Raw genomic sequence first — 16,168 nt, 5'->3', positions numbered from 1 at the left:
TAGTTATCACTGCTGTTGTACTTGACTCAGTTCCTGTCGCAGAACTTTCTTTAACTGTTGTACTTGCCATGCTTTCTGTGCCAGAATTTTCCTCAGTTGTAGATGTTACTTCTGTTGTACTTGACACAGTATTTGTGCCAGCACTTTCCTCAAGAGTAGATATTACTTCAGTTGTACTTGATGCAGTTTCTGCACTTGAATATTCTTGAGCTGTTGATATTCCTTCTCTTGTACTTGATACAGTTTCTGTACTAGAACTTTCCTCAACTGTAGATGTTACTTCTGTTGTACTTGAGACTGTTTCTGTACCAGAAATTGTCTCAGATGTTGATATTGATTCTGTTGTGCTTGACATAGTTTCTGTACCAACACTTTCCTCAAGAGTAGATCTCACTTCTGTTGTACTTGATGCAGTTTCTTCACTTGAATATTCTTGAGGTGTTGATATTCCTTCTGTTGTACTTGATGCAGTTTCTGTACTAGAACTTTCCTCAACTGTAGATGTTATTTCTGTTGTACTTGACACAGTTTCTGTACCAGAACTCTCCTCAGCTGTAGATATTAATTCTGTTGTACTTGACACAGTTTCTGTACCAGAACTCTCCTCAACTGTAGATGTTATTTCTGTTGTACTTGACACAGTTTCTGTACCAGAACTCTCCTCAACTGTAGATGTTATTTCTGTTGTACTTGACACAGTTTCTGTACCAGAACTCTCCTCAGCTGTAGATATTAATTCTGTTGTACTTGACACAGTTTCTGTACCAGAACTCTCCTCAACTGTAGATGTTATTTCTGTTGTACTTGACACAGTTTCTGTACCAGAACTCTCCTCAACTGTAGATGTTATTTCTGTTGTACTTGACACCGTTTCTGTACCAGAACTCTCCTCAGCTGTAGATGTAATTTCTGTTGTACTTGACACAGTTTCTGTACCAGAGCTCTCCTTAGCTGTAGATATGAATTCTGTTGTACTTGATACCGTTTCTGTACCAGAGCTCTCCTCAGCTGTAGATATTAATTCTGTTGTACTTGACACAGTTTCAGTACTAGCACTTTCCTCAAGAGTAGATATTACTTTTGTTGTACTCAATGCAGTTTCTGCACTTGAATATTCTTGAGGTGTTGATATTCCTTCTGTTGTACTTGACACGGTTTCTGTACCAGAACTCTCCTCAGCTGTAGATAGTAATTCTGTTGTACTTGATACAGTTTCAGTACTAGTACTTTCCTCAAGAGTAGATATTACTTCTGTTGTACTCAATGCAGTTTCTGCACTTGAATATTCTTGAGCTGTTGATATTCCTTCTGTTGTACTTGACACAGTTTCTGTACCAGAACTCTCCTCAGCTGTAGATATTAATTCTGTTGTACTTGATACAGTTTCTGTGCCAGCGCTTTGTTCAGCTGTAGATGTTATTTCTGTTGTACTTGACACAGTTTCTGTACCAGAACTCTCCTCAGCTGTAGATGTTATTTCTGTTGTGCTTGACACGGTTTCTGTACCAGAGCTCTCCTCAGCTGTAGATATTAATTCTGTTGTACTTGATACAGTTTCAGTACTAGCACTTTCCTCAAGAGTAGATATTACTTCGGTTGTACTCAATGCAGTTTCTGCACTTGAATAGTCTTGAGGAGTTGATATTCCTTCTGTTGTACTTGACACAGTTTCTGTACCAGAACTCTCTTCAGCTGTAGATATTAATTCTGTTGTACTTGATACAGTTTCTGTGCCAGAACTTTCCTCAGTTGTAGATATTACTTCTGTTCTACTTGATGCAGTTTCCGCACTTGAATATTCTTGAGCTGTTGATATTCCTTCTGTTGTACTTGATACAGTTTCCGTACCAGAACTTTCCTCAGCTGCAGATGTTATTTCTGTTGTACTTGACACAGTTTCTGTACCAGAGTTCTCCTCAGCTGTAGATATGAATTCTGTTGTACTTGATACAGTTTCTGTGCCAGAACTTTCCTCAGTTATAGATGTTACTTCTATTGTGCTTGACACAGTTTCAGTACTAGCACTTTCCTCAAGAGTAGATATGACTTCTGTTGTACTCGATGCAGTTTCTGCACTTGAATAGTATTGAGGTGTTGATATTCCTTCTGTTGTACTTGACACAGTTTCTGTACCAGAACTCTCCTCAGCTGTAGATATTAATTCTGTTGTACTTGATACAGTTTCTGTGCCAGCGCTTTCCTCAGTTGTAGATATTACTTCTGTTGTACTTGATGCAGTTTCCGCACTTGAATATTCTTGAGCTGTTGATATTCCTTCTGTTGTACTTGACACAGTTTCTGTACCAGAACTTTCTTCAGCAGTGGATGATAATTCAGTTGTACTCGATAACGTTTCTGCACCTGAACTTTCTTCAGCTGTAGATATTATTTCTGTTGTAGTTAATACAGCTTCGGTACCAGAACTTTCCTCAGCTGTTGTTGTCTCAGTAGTGTAAAGATCAGGTGGTACACTTGGGGTTCTAACTGTAGATATTTCATCTGTTGTACTTGTTCCAGGTTCTGACCCAGAACCTTCCTCAGCAGTAGATGTTTCTGTTGTTGTAGTTGATACAACTCCTGAACTATCTGTTATAACAAAGAATATAAAATTGATTTTAGTTGTTATTTTATTGTAAATATTATGAGGCATGTATATAGGAACTCTAATATCTTTACATAGGATGGAGTGAATTAGGGTAGGGTAGACATAGGGTAGATTAGGGTAGGCTTACTATACATTTAAGAGGTAAGTTGATTACGTCACTCAAGACATATTATTTTTATAATAAATAAAAGTAAAACTAGTCTGTCTTAGCCAAAGTGATTTTACAAAGGAATAGAGGGTATATTCTTTGAGTGTACCTGGACCAACTGAATATAATTCTTCTTCTTGAAAGTCAATGGCTCCCACCGATGTAGACGTATCAAGGACTGTGACTGTTTAAAAAAGAAAGAAAGGAAAAATTATAATAATAATGAGTGGTTAGGAAATGAGGTGCAAAAAGTTTCTTATTTGAAATATATAACTTATGCAGTGCTTATAAGACTTTTAGTGGCATTTAACAGTCAAAAGTAGCGGAATTGTTGGTAATTCCCAGTGCAAAAGATCTGCTATGAAAATAATATAACACTCACTGTTATGTGCTTTATATATGGAGAGAGGATAAATTCAAATGGACCACATAATGCCATTGAAAGGAAATGGAGACATTAAAACAAAGATCAAAGATCGGCTGGTTTATAAATGTATTCAAAACTCCTAAGTGCCATTATTTTGTCTAATACTTGCTTCAGAGTTATCTGTTGTTAAATTTATATGATTTTGTTAGGGCTAGGATTAGAATTTGGTCTAACAATAGAGCTAGATTTATTTAAATTTTAAAGCAACACTGAGAGACCATGTCTCCCGATATAGAGTCTGTGCACTGCAGTATATCAGTCATTAAGAACCAAAGAAAAAAGTTACTTACACACTATCCCAAATCCCTATGCACATTTAAATAACTGGAGGGGTTTTAGTATCACTTAAATGGCCATTTAAGTGTAAACTCATTTGCCATGTCATAGGCCTATACTTACAATTCACCTTGCTATTTTCAACTAAAGTTAAAAATCTCTCATGAGACAGAGAGGGATATATACTTATTAACCCTTAATAGGGAACATATGGGGCCACCACAACCACTTACACATTTATAGGGCTCCCGCCTCCCAGTGCCTGGACTGCCACCACAACCACTTACATATCTATAGGGCTTCCAGTGCCAGGATTGCCACCACAACCACTTACACATCTATAGGGTTCCCACCTCCTAGTGCCTGGACTGCCACCACAACTACTTACACATCTATAGGGCTCCCAGTGCCAGAAATTAGCTTATTGGTCAAGATTCCTGTCATCATTCACGTAATTTACCCTCCCTCTCTCTTGTTTTGCCCCTTTTCAGAAATCTTGAACTCTTCAGAGCTTCGGCAATTCGAAACTTCCGCATTTTGTTTCTGTTCGGCACTTCCGAACTACCGAACTTCAGCACTTTGGAAATTTGTAAGCATCCGAATGTCCAAATTACACGAAATTCCTCCGAATTTACATTCGGAATGAAACGAATTGCACATGTCTACTAATATTTTTTTAGGCAAAAAGTGATGGGATTAACAGTCAGTATTGTGCCGCATTATCCATCTTAATTTATTGCATTGTATTTATACATGTGTTATAAAGCATCTGAATGTATTACACAGCTGACTTTAAGCATACTATATTATAATTGTGTTGCACCTTCTGCTTGTAACCCTACTATGCTTCACATCTATATATCAGATTGTAGTCCGCTGTCTACTTGTAAGTAATGTTTATTATAATTGATTAACTGTGGATTTTAACCACCCAATATCATACATTTACTTTTACTACACAGTCTGCTTATAACCATACTGTATTACATATCTGGATTAATAGCACCCTGCAACCATGCAATTTGACCTTTTTACAATTACTTGAGTATTCTAGAAATCATTCTCTACTACACATCTTTGTATATTACAGTGGATCAATATGTTATTTAATTTACAAAAAAAATTAGTAAAATGAGTAAGCCATTAGGCAATGATTATCACCTTCTAGTGGTAAATATGTATTTATAAAACGAAAAAGAAACATTAAGTCCCATGGAAATAAAGAGAAGCAGAGAAGTCATTTAATTCAAATAAATGGATGTCAGCTTCAATAGATAAGAGCAATGATTTGGTGTTTCTATTTGATCCTGAATATTTTTTCTTTTCATAGAACAAATGGGAGCTACAAAACAGCCAACCAACAATTCTACTAAAACATAGAGGTGTCAAAAGATTTTTAGTTGTCAAACTAATAAAAAAAAAATAAAGCTTTGAGGCAGACAGTGTTGACACACCACATAATACGCTCAGATGGTTTTGTGATAATATATAAAAAAAAAAAAAGTTTGAAGATTTCACAATTCAATGTGCCTCATCATGAAAGCTGGTCTTAGTAAGGTATATTTTATGGCCACTCATTTAATGAAGCTCTCTAATTTAAACATTTAGTCTTATGACAAAAGTGTTCAGAGAATTAATCAATTGTTATATTTAAAATGTTAATATATATGATTTATTTTTATTTTTTTGTTAATATTAATACATATAGTACATCCACGTTTCAGTCCATTCCCTGGAATTTCATCAGTTTTATCCTATGATATATAATGGTAAAGTAAGGGATTATAGTTACTGTGTGGAGACAGGGAATTTGGATATACAGAGTGAGACATTAACTAGGGAAACTGTGAAATGGTGAATCTTAAACGTAGCGGCCGCAGAGGAAATATGAAATATAAATTGGTGGCCTTTGTGTTGTTGTAATGGTTGGAAAGAGCGTATCCATAAGCCAGAGGGAAATATATGTCCCTGTTTTATACTGAAATGCTTTATCATACATGTATAAATATAGTGCAATAAATTAAGATTGATAATGCGGCACAATACAGAGTGTACAATAAATGCAGATATTTAACCATATTATTTTTTTATTGAAATATGTTTCAAAATATTTCTCCGTTTTACACTCAAATTTATATACAGTAAACACATCCTTCAGTGATGTGCCCAGCAGAGGCTTGCTTGTAATGAGATGCCATCACCAGATTTCCCTGTAAATTCAAAATGCTTTGAATCTGAAAAGATCCCATGTTAAAACTATATGTTACACTATTACCTGGCATCAGAGAGCAGCGTATTTTACAAACATAAAATAATAAAACATGTAAAAAAGATCAATACATAGCTACAACAAAAACAAATAACTACCATAAACTCACTACCAAAACTGATTCTACTGCTCATCTCAAAACTTTTAACCCTCTTAATGGTATGCAGGGCAAGTCATGGGTTAAAGGTGGTAGCATGTTGCAATGTGCCCCATATTGACCAGGACTGAAGCAGTTAAAGTGCCCTCCTTACTCAGCAATGCCATGAATGTGGTCACTCAAAACACAAAACTCAGGTAAATATCTCATCATCTGACAGCCAGCATTGATAAATGCTGGCACTTCCAGTTATCCATATCTTAATAAACAGCAAAATAGCTATGGTTACAAATATAGAAAACACAAGACTTCAACTCACACCCTAATGCTATCATCTGTGGATGGAGGGATGAGGGACTGTAATAAAGGACAGCAAATTTCGTCAGTTTCAAATTTAACAAAATTTAGAGACATACTGAATTATTAACATTGGTAATAAAAACAACGAAAAAAAACAACATAATCACAAGGGGAAAGGTGATCTCTATGACAAGAAGGGCTAATCTGAACTTTTTTCTTTTTTTGTTTGAAGCTAGTCTTCTATGTCTATGAATTTTGAAACTTGTTTCAGAGACCTAATTCATTTTTATTAATACCTTAACATAACCAGTTACTTATTAGCTTGACAGACTGGTTGATAAGGTTGGAATTGACCTGGTCACCAAACATTGTGCAAGTACAAAAAATATTGGACAAACCCTCTAATTGTTCTAATAACAACACAGTGCTCTTGATTAAAATAAATTCATAGAAAATATTGAGATTAGTAATTGGCATACATTTACCAATGCAAACCTTATTTTAGAACTCTTTAAAGGAATTATCCAATAGTCTAGCGTAGAATGTTGAAGAAAAAAACAAGTAGTCATAGGTAGATAACTGCTATTACAATGAAACTGTATAGTGTAGTACAATACAGTATTCTAATATAGATGGCTTTATGAACCTTTATAAGCTTTACATATAGTTGGTGTGGAATGCACTAAATACTACATGTTTTGTTTTAGTCTCAGAAGCACAACTAATTAGTTGACTGAGACCTACACAATATATAGTTAACGGAAATGTTTAAATACTTATGCCACAAATATTAACACTGCTATTTTTACAGAGACCTATTAGTAATGATATCATTCTTACAGAATGAGATTGCTTTTTCATCCTATGCAAATAAAACAATGTCTAGGTTAAATTTAGTGTTGCGGTTTATGAAATGCTACTGAACAGGTATTTACTTTATTTGTTTATAAAATAAATGTAATAAACTATTGGTATCATTCAAACCATGCCACTGCAAACAACACGATGCCCAAATAAATCACTAAACAAGAAGAAGCTATTCAGTTGACAGTTAAATCCCGAGACAGTATTCGCCTAGTGAGCTAATTCATTTTAATGGCTGCTGTTACAGTGTCATAAATTCATTTTGCATAGAAATAGTAATTATGTTAAGATACATATTCCATCGCATTAACAATTTGAAAATATAAATATAAAAATAAAGTATGTTAATTGGTGCCTGAGTTGTAAACATAAATTATATCGACAAAAAGTAACTAGGGCTTACCACATACTTTGTATTTAATCTCAGATAATTATATTCTGGAGTAACCGAATCAAATTTGAAACCAACTAGCGATAAACCATAAATCATAAATACATTTAAAGTGAGATATTCTTACCTTGTGACAGAATCTCATTAATAACACAGAGATAGCAGAGAAGAGATATCCAGGTCATTTTCATCATTTTTAAATAGTTAGTAGTTACAGTAATAATAAATATCAATAAGTTCAATAAATTACTATCGGTAGTTGTTTGTCAGAGAGATGAAGTCTCTTCTGGTAGTTAAATAAAAGTGCGGCTTCAGCCTGTCTAGGATAGACTATAACTTGCTGGGACAATAGAGGAGGGGCTGTCATACACCATGACCTCCAAAAATAACTGTACATAAACCTGTAGCTTACAACATACGTTGGTAAAGGTTCAACTGGTGGGGCAGGCTGAAAAATAAAGGATAATTGAAACACTGATGTTTTACGTATTCTTTGTAACATGACGTATTATTCCAACTTTTTACAGGTGCAGTTCTAACTTAACAAAACAAAAAAAAAATGTGACTTGGAAGATCTGCTCACGCACTTTTTCCTCAAATGTCTAAAGAACATAAAAGCAACATGTTAAATTCAATGACAACCTGAAACTGATTTTTTTTTTTTTTCTAGGTATCGCTTTTTCATGAGTCACAAACTGAAAGTCTGGCAAAAAAAAGAACTGGTGGAAGATATTGTGTTGTCCAAATCCAAGAATGAAATAACACCTGTTACCCCCAAAAGTCTATCTTCAGAAACTAAAGCTTGATAAAAACTTATAATGTTGGGAAACTATTAATGGTAAGCTTGTTTGAGCAGGACCTCCTTCACCTCTTGTCTCTGTCAATACTATTTTACATGTCAATTATGTCAAATATCACCGATCAATAATTGTAAACAACTGTAGAATATGCTGGAGAAATATAAATGCTACTTATAGTAATGGAGAGGGATGAGTAGGAGTTATGCCTACTCTCTACCAGGACTGAAACTGTGGGGCATGAGACTGCCTAGCTTGTGTGCAATAAGTGGACCCTAATATATACAAGTAGCAAATCAGTTGCCTGATGCCCTTTAGAAAAAAAGAGCCAAATAGCAGTGCATTTAGTCACCATGTGTCATATTGTTCCCCTTATTTGAAAATTGGAATGGAACCTAGACTGATATTCCCGTTCCTCTGCCAATTTTGTTCCTAGCTCTTACTTCCAGTGCCACTTACACCCACTTTGCTCACTAAATTAGAATAACTTTAATGATTTGCGACATATTATTTTATTTGTTTTATTTTTTGTAAAATATAGATTATGCAGTGTACTTCTGCTCTATTGCTTGTTGTTGGAAAATTGCAAGGTTGTTCCATCACTTATTTACAGTATGTGGCAATTTACTGCACAAACGAACTCTGCCTGCAGTGAGTTTGGCAGGTCTGTTTTTATTTCTCTGTATATAAAAAAAAAAAAGTATTCTAAAATGGTGTGGTGGTTGTAATGTTTTCTAATGTCTTTCATTGTAGTGGTTTTAACCTGTCTGGCAGTGTGGCTATGCTAGCTACCTCCACAGATGCAATTGATTGAAACTGGTTGGGCACTGATTTTTTTTCATAGTGGGATTTGTTTTCTATTTCTCATCAGATGGATTATTTTATTTGCAGTGTGCTTCTGTGTCACTGCTTGTGCTTTGAAAATTGACACGGTGTGTGATTGCAGTTTACTGCATAAGTGAACCCTGCCCATGCTTAGTGTGGCAATAGAAGTGTTGCAGACAGAGTACAGCAAAAAAGAAATATGTTTGCAAAGCCTTAATTTCTTATTATCAGCTGTGTGCTTTGCAAGTGTCAAAGCCCTGTGGATTGCAGTACACTATGGTCTGTGAGCAGTGTTGTCAAACACAATAAAGTTATAGTAGTAGTATATCCACCAAGAAGCAAACCATTTTTTAAGACAAATATAAGGTAGAGTGAAAACACTACACTAACAAGTATTTAAAATGGGGAGAAGCAACAGCAGCAACCAAACCTTCTACAGCACTGCCACCATTTGGCAGAGTAAGATGCTGAGGATAGGGCTGGTCACTCAAAACACAAAACTCAGGTAAATATCTCATCATCTGACAGCCAGCATTGATAAATGCTGGCACTTCCAGTTATCCATATCTTAATAAACAGCAAAATAGCTATGGTTACAAATATAGAAAACACAAGACTTCAACTCACACCCTAATGCTATCATCTGTGTCAGTATATTACATTTCCCTTTCATTTTCATTAATGTTTAAAAATCAAAGAGAGGGACTGTAATAAAGGACAGCAAATTTCGTCAGTTTCAAATTTAACAAAATTTAGAGACATACTGAATTATTAACATTGGTAATAAAAACAACGAAAAAAAACAACATAATCACAAGGGGAAAGGTGATCTCTATGACAAGAAGGGCTAATCTGAACTTTTTTCTTTTTTTGTTTGAAGCTAGTCTTCTATGTCTATGAATTTTGAAACTTGTTTCAGAGACCTAATTCATTTTTATTAATACCTTAACATAACCAGTTACTTATTAGCTTGACAGACTGGTTGATAAGGTTGGAATTGACCTGGTCACCAAACATTGTGCAAGTACAAAAAATATTGGACAAACCCTCTAATTGTTCTAATAACAACACAGTGCTCTTGATTAAAATAAATTCATAGAAAATATTGAGATTAGTAATTGGCATACATTTACCAATGCAAACCTTATTTTAGAACTCTTTAAAGGAATTATCCAATAGTCTAGCGTAGAATGTTGAAGAAAAAAACAAGTAGTCATAGGTAGATAACTGCTATTACAATGAAACTGTATAGTGTAGTACAATACAGTATTCTAATATAGATGGCTTTATGAACCTTTATAAGCTTTACATATAGTTGGTGTGGAATGCACTAAATACTGCATGTTTTGTTTTAGTCTCAGAAGCACAACTAATTAGTTGACTGAGACCTACACAATATATAGTTAATGGAATTGTTTAAATACTTATGCCACAAATATTAACACTGCTATTTTTACAAATACCTATTAGTAATGATATCATTCTTACAGAATGAGATTGCTTTTTCATCCTATGCAAATAAAACAATGTCTATGTTAAATTTAGTGTTGCGGTTTATGAAATGCTACTGAACAGGTATTTACTTTATTTGTTTATAAAATAAATGTAATAAACTATTGGTATCATTCAAACCATGCCACTGCAAACAACACGATGCCCAAATAAATCACTAAACAAGAAGAAGCTATTCAGTTGACAGTTAAATCCCGAGACAGTATTCGCCTAGTGAGCTAATTCATTTTAATGGCTGCTGTTACAGTGTCATAAATTCATTTTGCATAGAAATAGTAATTATGTTAAGATACATATTCCATCGCATTAACAATTTGAAAATATAAATATAAAAATAAAGTATGTTAATTGGTGCCTGAGTTGTAAACATAAATTATATCGACAAAAAGTAACTAGGGCTTACCACATACTTTGTATTTAATCTCAGATAATTATATTCTGGAGTAACCGAATCAAATTTGAAACCAACTAGCGATAAACCATAAATCATAAATACATTTAAAGTGAGATATTCTTACCTTGTGACAGAATCTCATTAATAACACAGAGATAGCAGAGAAGAGATATCCAGGTAATTTTCATCATTTTTAAATAGTTAGTAGTTACAGTAATAATAAATATCAATAAGTTCAATAAATTACTATCGGTAGTTGTTTGTCAGAGAGATGAAGTCTCTTCTGGTAGTTAAATAAAAGTGCGGCTTCAGCCTGTCTAGGGTAGACTATAACTTGCTGGGACAATAGAGGAGGGGCTGTCATACACCATGACCTCCAAAAATAACTGTACATAAACCTGTAGCTTATAACATACGTTGGTAAAGGTTCAACTGGTGGGGCAGGCTGAAAAATAAAGGATAATTGAAACACTGATGTTTTACGTATTCTTTGTAACATGACGTATTATTCCAACTTTTTACAGGTGCAGTTCTACCTTAACAAAACAAAAAAAAAACGTGACTTGGAAGATCTGCTCACTCACTTTTTCCTCAAATGTCTAAAGAACATAAAAGCAACATGTTAAATTCAATGACAACCTGAAACTGTTTTTTATTTTTTTTTTGTAGGTATCGCTTTTTCATGAGTCACAAACTGAAAGTCTGGCAAAAAAAAGAACTGGTGGAAAATCCAAGAATGAAATAACACCTGTTACCACCAAAAGTCTATCTTCAGAAACTAAAGCTTGATAAAAACTTATAATGTTGGGAAACTATTAATGGTAAGCTTGTTTGGGCAGGACCTCCTTCACCTCTTGTCTCTGTCAATACTATTTTACATGTCAATTATGTCAAATATCACCGATCAATAATTGTAAACAACTGTAGAATGTGCTGGAGAAATATAAATGCTACTAATAGTAATAGAGAGGGATGAGTAGGAGTTATGACTACTCTCTACCAGGACTGAAACTGTGGGGCATGAGACTGCCTAGCTTGTGTGCAATAAGTGGACCCTAATATATACAAGTAGCAAATCAGTTGCCTGATGCCCTTTAGAAAAAAAGAGCCAAATAGCAGTGCATTTAGTCACCATGTGTCATATGGTTCCCCTTATTTGAAAATTGGAATGGAACCTAGACTGATATTCCCGTTCCTATGCCAATTGTGTTCCTAGCTCTTACTTCCAGTGCCACTTACACCCACTTTGCTCACTAAATTAGAATAACTTTAATGATTTGCAACATATTATTTTATTTGTTTTATTTTTTGTAAAATATAGATTATGCAGTGTACTTCTGCTCTAGTGCTTGTTGTTGGAAAATTGCAAGGTTGTTCCATCACTTATTTACAGTATGTGGCAATTTTATAACATGACAGGAAATACTCGCCTCCTGTCATTAATAAAATTAAGATTATAGGTACACTAAAGCTACCTAGCATAATCTACAATTTACTGCACAAACGAACTCTGCGTTGGCAGAGTTTGGCAGGTCTGTTTTTATTTCTCTGTATATAAAAAAAAAAGAAGTATTCTAAAATGGTGTGGTGGTTGTAATGTTTTCTAATGTGTTTCATTGTAGTGGTTTTAACCTGTCTGGCTGTGTGGCTATGCTAGCTACCTCCACAGATGCAATTGATTGAAACTGGTTGGGCACTGATTTTTTTTCATAGTGTGATTTGTTTTCTATTTCTCATCAGATGGATTATTTTATTTGCAGTGTGCTTCTGTGTCACTGCTTGTGCTTTGGAAATTGACACGGTATGTGATTGCAGTTTACTGCATAAGTGAACCCTGCCCATGCTTAGTGTGGCAATAGAAGTGTTGCAGACAGAGTACAGCAAAAAAGAAATATGTTTGCAAAGCCTTAATTTCTTATTGTCAGCTGTGTGCTTTGCAAGTGTCAAAGCCCTGTGCATTGCAGTACACTATGGTCTGTGAGCAGTGTTGTCAAACACAATAAAGTTATAGTAGTAGTATATCCACCAAGAAGCAAACCATTTTTTTAAGACAAATATAAGGTAGGGTGAAAACACTACACTAACAAGTATTTAAAAAGGGGAGAAGCAACAGCAGCAACCAAACCTTCTACAGCACTGCCACCATTTGGCAGAGTAAGATGCTGAGGATAGGGCCAGTAGTTGGAAAGGGACAGTTGGACTCATTATCATCCCAAGTAAGTGTTCACCAGCCCACTCTTATACATTTTGTTGGATTTGCAGACTAAACAAATCACCTCCCTGATTGCCCCGATTTATGGTATGTTCCTTCTCGTCAGCATACCTCAAGACTCAGAAAATTCATTCCTTGATGTCACAGTGATGTCACTGGTGACAGTCCCCTTTGCCTGGCTATGGTGATTTTAGTGGAGGAGGTCCAACTTACTGGCAATCATATTTGGTTCTTGCAGGAGCTGGGAATTTCCAGTGTAGTGTGAAGACTAGCCAATACTTGAGGAAGGTCAAGAGAAAACAAGGTTTCCCACACACCATCTATGACAGGATGTTAGTACTTGTTGGAACTCCACTTTAGACATGCTAAGCAGATGGCAAACCGTAGTCTATCTTGACTCCATAGTCTATCTTGGCATTTACTACCCACTGGGTTGTAAGGATTGGATGATAATAAGGGAGCTAGTGTCAGTTCCTACTCCACTTAGGAACATGCCAGGAACGTTGAGCCACAGCAATGTCTGTGTGGGACAAGTCATCCCCTTGTTCAGCCACCTGATTAAGAAAGGTAGAATTAATTTACTCCTGCTGCTACACCTTTTTACCCTTTTTTCAAATACCTTTCATTGTAGTGATTTAATTTACTGAGTCTTGAGTGACTATGACTGCTACCTCTGCACACACAGTTGGGAGAAGCTGGTAGGGCAATTTGTTTTTCCACATTGGTCACAGAAGCTACACACTGGATGTGTAGGAAAGCATTGTTCTTTTAATGATGGAAGGGTTCAGTGGATGGTCAATTATCCATTGACATTTTCCTTACAATTTTCTTTTTTTGTTTTTTTACTATTATTTCAGACCCTGTGTGAAATATTGCAAAGCATGGGATACCATATATTGTGTAATTTTTTTTCATTTCTCAAATATTGTATAATGGATGAACAAATACATGGGGAAAAAAAATATTTAAATGTAAATAATTGTATTATCTATGTTTGTCTGGACTGTACTCCATGTACGGAATTGCTGTTTTATGACACATTATTTTGCTATGCTTTCTATTAAATAAATGTTACGCTAATATATTTTCTTTTTTTTTTTAATTCTTTATTTTTGTAGTGCGGAGATATATTACAGGTTAGCAAGAGGTACCCCAAAGGCAATCCTCCGGCTTATCCCACGCAGAACATGCGGGGCACATGAATAACATGTACAGTTTTTATATTACAGTCAGGCTTATATATACGGAATGCAAAGAAAACATATTGCGAGAGTGTGCTTCAGCTAAATCAATGCGATAATTAGGCTATAGGCATGCTGAATAATGTATTTGTGTTTCAATAGTGGTTAAGGCATGCTGGGGCTTGAACAGCCTAGACAGTATATTTAGTGTCCTCGGGAACAGTGAGAAAAGTAACTTACTAAGCAAGGTTAAGGGTGTGAGTTAAGCTAATCAGGTGTCAGGTGTTGTCAATACAGGTAGGGTGCTAGTTTTTCTGATCACCTACGACAATGATGTGTGTTTCAGTTTAGGTGTAGCTTCCGTGTGGGCAGTTTGCGAATTGGTTGCACCGCGTGTACAAGGTTAAGCCTAGTTAACAGTGTCAGACTAAAAAAAGGGGAAAACAAAAACACTACCAATAGGTGTCTCTAAATAAAAATGATGTAGAGATCGTAATTGTGGCTCATGCCTGGCAGGTTAGGGAGACATGCAGAGCGGATGTGGTTGGCAAGTATACTAGCTCGGGCGGGTGCTTTAATTCCCAGACGGTAAGGCATTTTAATTCAGCCCCAACCCAAAGGGGTCTCAGACCAACGCTAAAGGACCTGGAGTGGGTCTCTCAGTTAACTAAGTGTTCCGGCCAGTGTAGGTGGCCAGTGTGGGAGCTAAAAGTGGGCTAATCAAAATCATATAACACAGCTTAAACTGATAACATAAATGTAACATAAATAAACAGAGGTCAGTGAGAACCTTGCTCGATTGCAGTGAAGTGTTCTTGGCAGTATGGGTGCCGGCGTAACGGCTGAATAGGGTAGAGTAGCCGGTGTCCCAATGTAGTGGTAAGTAGGCATGGGTGATGGGTAGCCAGTCTATTTAAGCCAGTTGGTGGTTAGACAGGTTGTGAAAGATAGTCCCAGCAGTTTCTCACGTGGTAGCTAAGTCTGTGGGTGCTCCGTTCGGTTGTCTGGGGAAAAATTCCGCCACGCTGGCTGCGTCCCAGTTCAGTGGGTTCTTGGGTCGTTCCGCCTGCCTTGGCAGTGATAGTGAGTCCGTGGGTAGATCTAGCTGTCTCAGTATCCCCAATGCCTCTTGTATGCATCGCGCTGAGAGTGTGATGTCGCCCTTGGTTACTAGCAGGGTATGAGCAGGGCCCCAGCGGTATCGTATATGGTGAACTCGCAGGGTGGATGTCAGCTGTTGTAGGGACCTTCTCCATGCTATTGTCGCCCCCGAGAGATCCGCATAGAAAGAAAGATTCATGTCCTCAAAAAGGTATGATGGTTAGTTTCGGACGGCCGCCAGGACTGCGGATCTGTCCCTTAAAGACTGGAACTGCATCACAACGTCTCTTGTGGCAGCAGTAGGCGCCCTAGCAGGCTTTGGGATGCGGAATACGCAGTCAAGTGCTACTGCTTTGGCCGACTTCGGAGTCGGAGCAGGGCCGTGAGGAGCCACCGAGTGACATGAGGCAGCTCTGCATCAGGTATGTCGTCGCTGATGCCCCTAACCTTAAGATGTTTTAGGCGTCTTTTTTCTTCGAGCTCTGCAAATTTGAGGTTGTTTTGGGCAGATTTTTGTTTCAATTCCCGTACTTCTTGTTGTAGCTTTCGGATTTGGCTGGTGTGGGTGCTCAAGGTGTCCTCTACGACTCCCAAATGTCCAGTTAGGTCCCGCATGGTGTCCTTAATTGAGGCAACATCCGAAGAGATTTTGTTATGGTGTTCCGCCATAAGTTCCGCCATAAGTTCTCTGATGGCCTCCATGCTTACCAGCGTGGGAGCTCAAGGTGTCCTCTACGACTCCCAAATGTCCAGTTAGGTCCCGCATGGT

The 16,168-nt window shown here is 36.5% G+C and overlaps 1 protein-coding gene across 1 annotated transcript; it reads right to left on the bottom strand.

The window, feature by feature from the left end:
• Positions 1–6: 6 nt before the first annotated feature.
• On the bottom strand, positions 7–7,656 carry LOC134586220 (uncharacterized). Its single transcript, XM_063441716.1, has 4 exons — positions 7,505–7,656; positions 2,863–2,937; positions 56–2,586; positions 7–12 (listed from the first exon to the last, which is right to left on the bottom strand). Exons 1-4 carry the CDS (start codon positions 7,569–7,571, stop codon positions 7–9), a joined length of 2,679 nt encoding a protein of 892 aa, XP_063297786.1. The 5' UTR covers positions 7,572–7,656.
• Positions 7,657–16,168: the final 8,512 nt, after the last annotated feature.

Source organism: Pelobates fuscus, chromosome 2 (assembly GCF_036172605.1).
Source record: "Pelobates fuscus isolate aPelFus1 chromosome 2, aPelFus1.pri, whole genome shotgun sequence".
In the NCBI taxonomy this organism is placed as follows: domain Eukaryota; kingdom Metazoa; phylum Chordata; class Amphibia; order Anura; family Pelobatidae; genus Pelobates; species Pelobates fuscus.
This window is presented reverse-complemented; position numbering and strand designations above follow the sequence as displayed.

Bases quoted from the DNA above. Each gene is read 5' to 3' on its own strand.
- LOC134586220 (XM_063441716.1), bottom strand. From the start codon at position 7,571: ATGATGAAAATGACCTGGATATCTCTTCTCTGCTATCTCTGTGTTATT. The intron at 2,938-7,504 runs GTAAGAATATCT...TTTTTTAAACAG, and splicing joins TAATGAGATTCTGTCACAAG to TCACAGTCCTTGATACGTCT. The intron at 2,587-2,862 runs GTACACTCAAAG...TTGTTATAACAG, and splicing joins ATTATATTCAGTTGGTCCAG to ATAGTTCAGGAGTTGTATCA.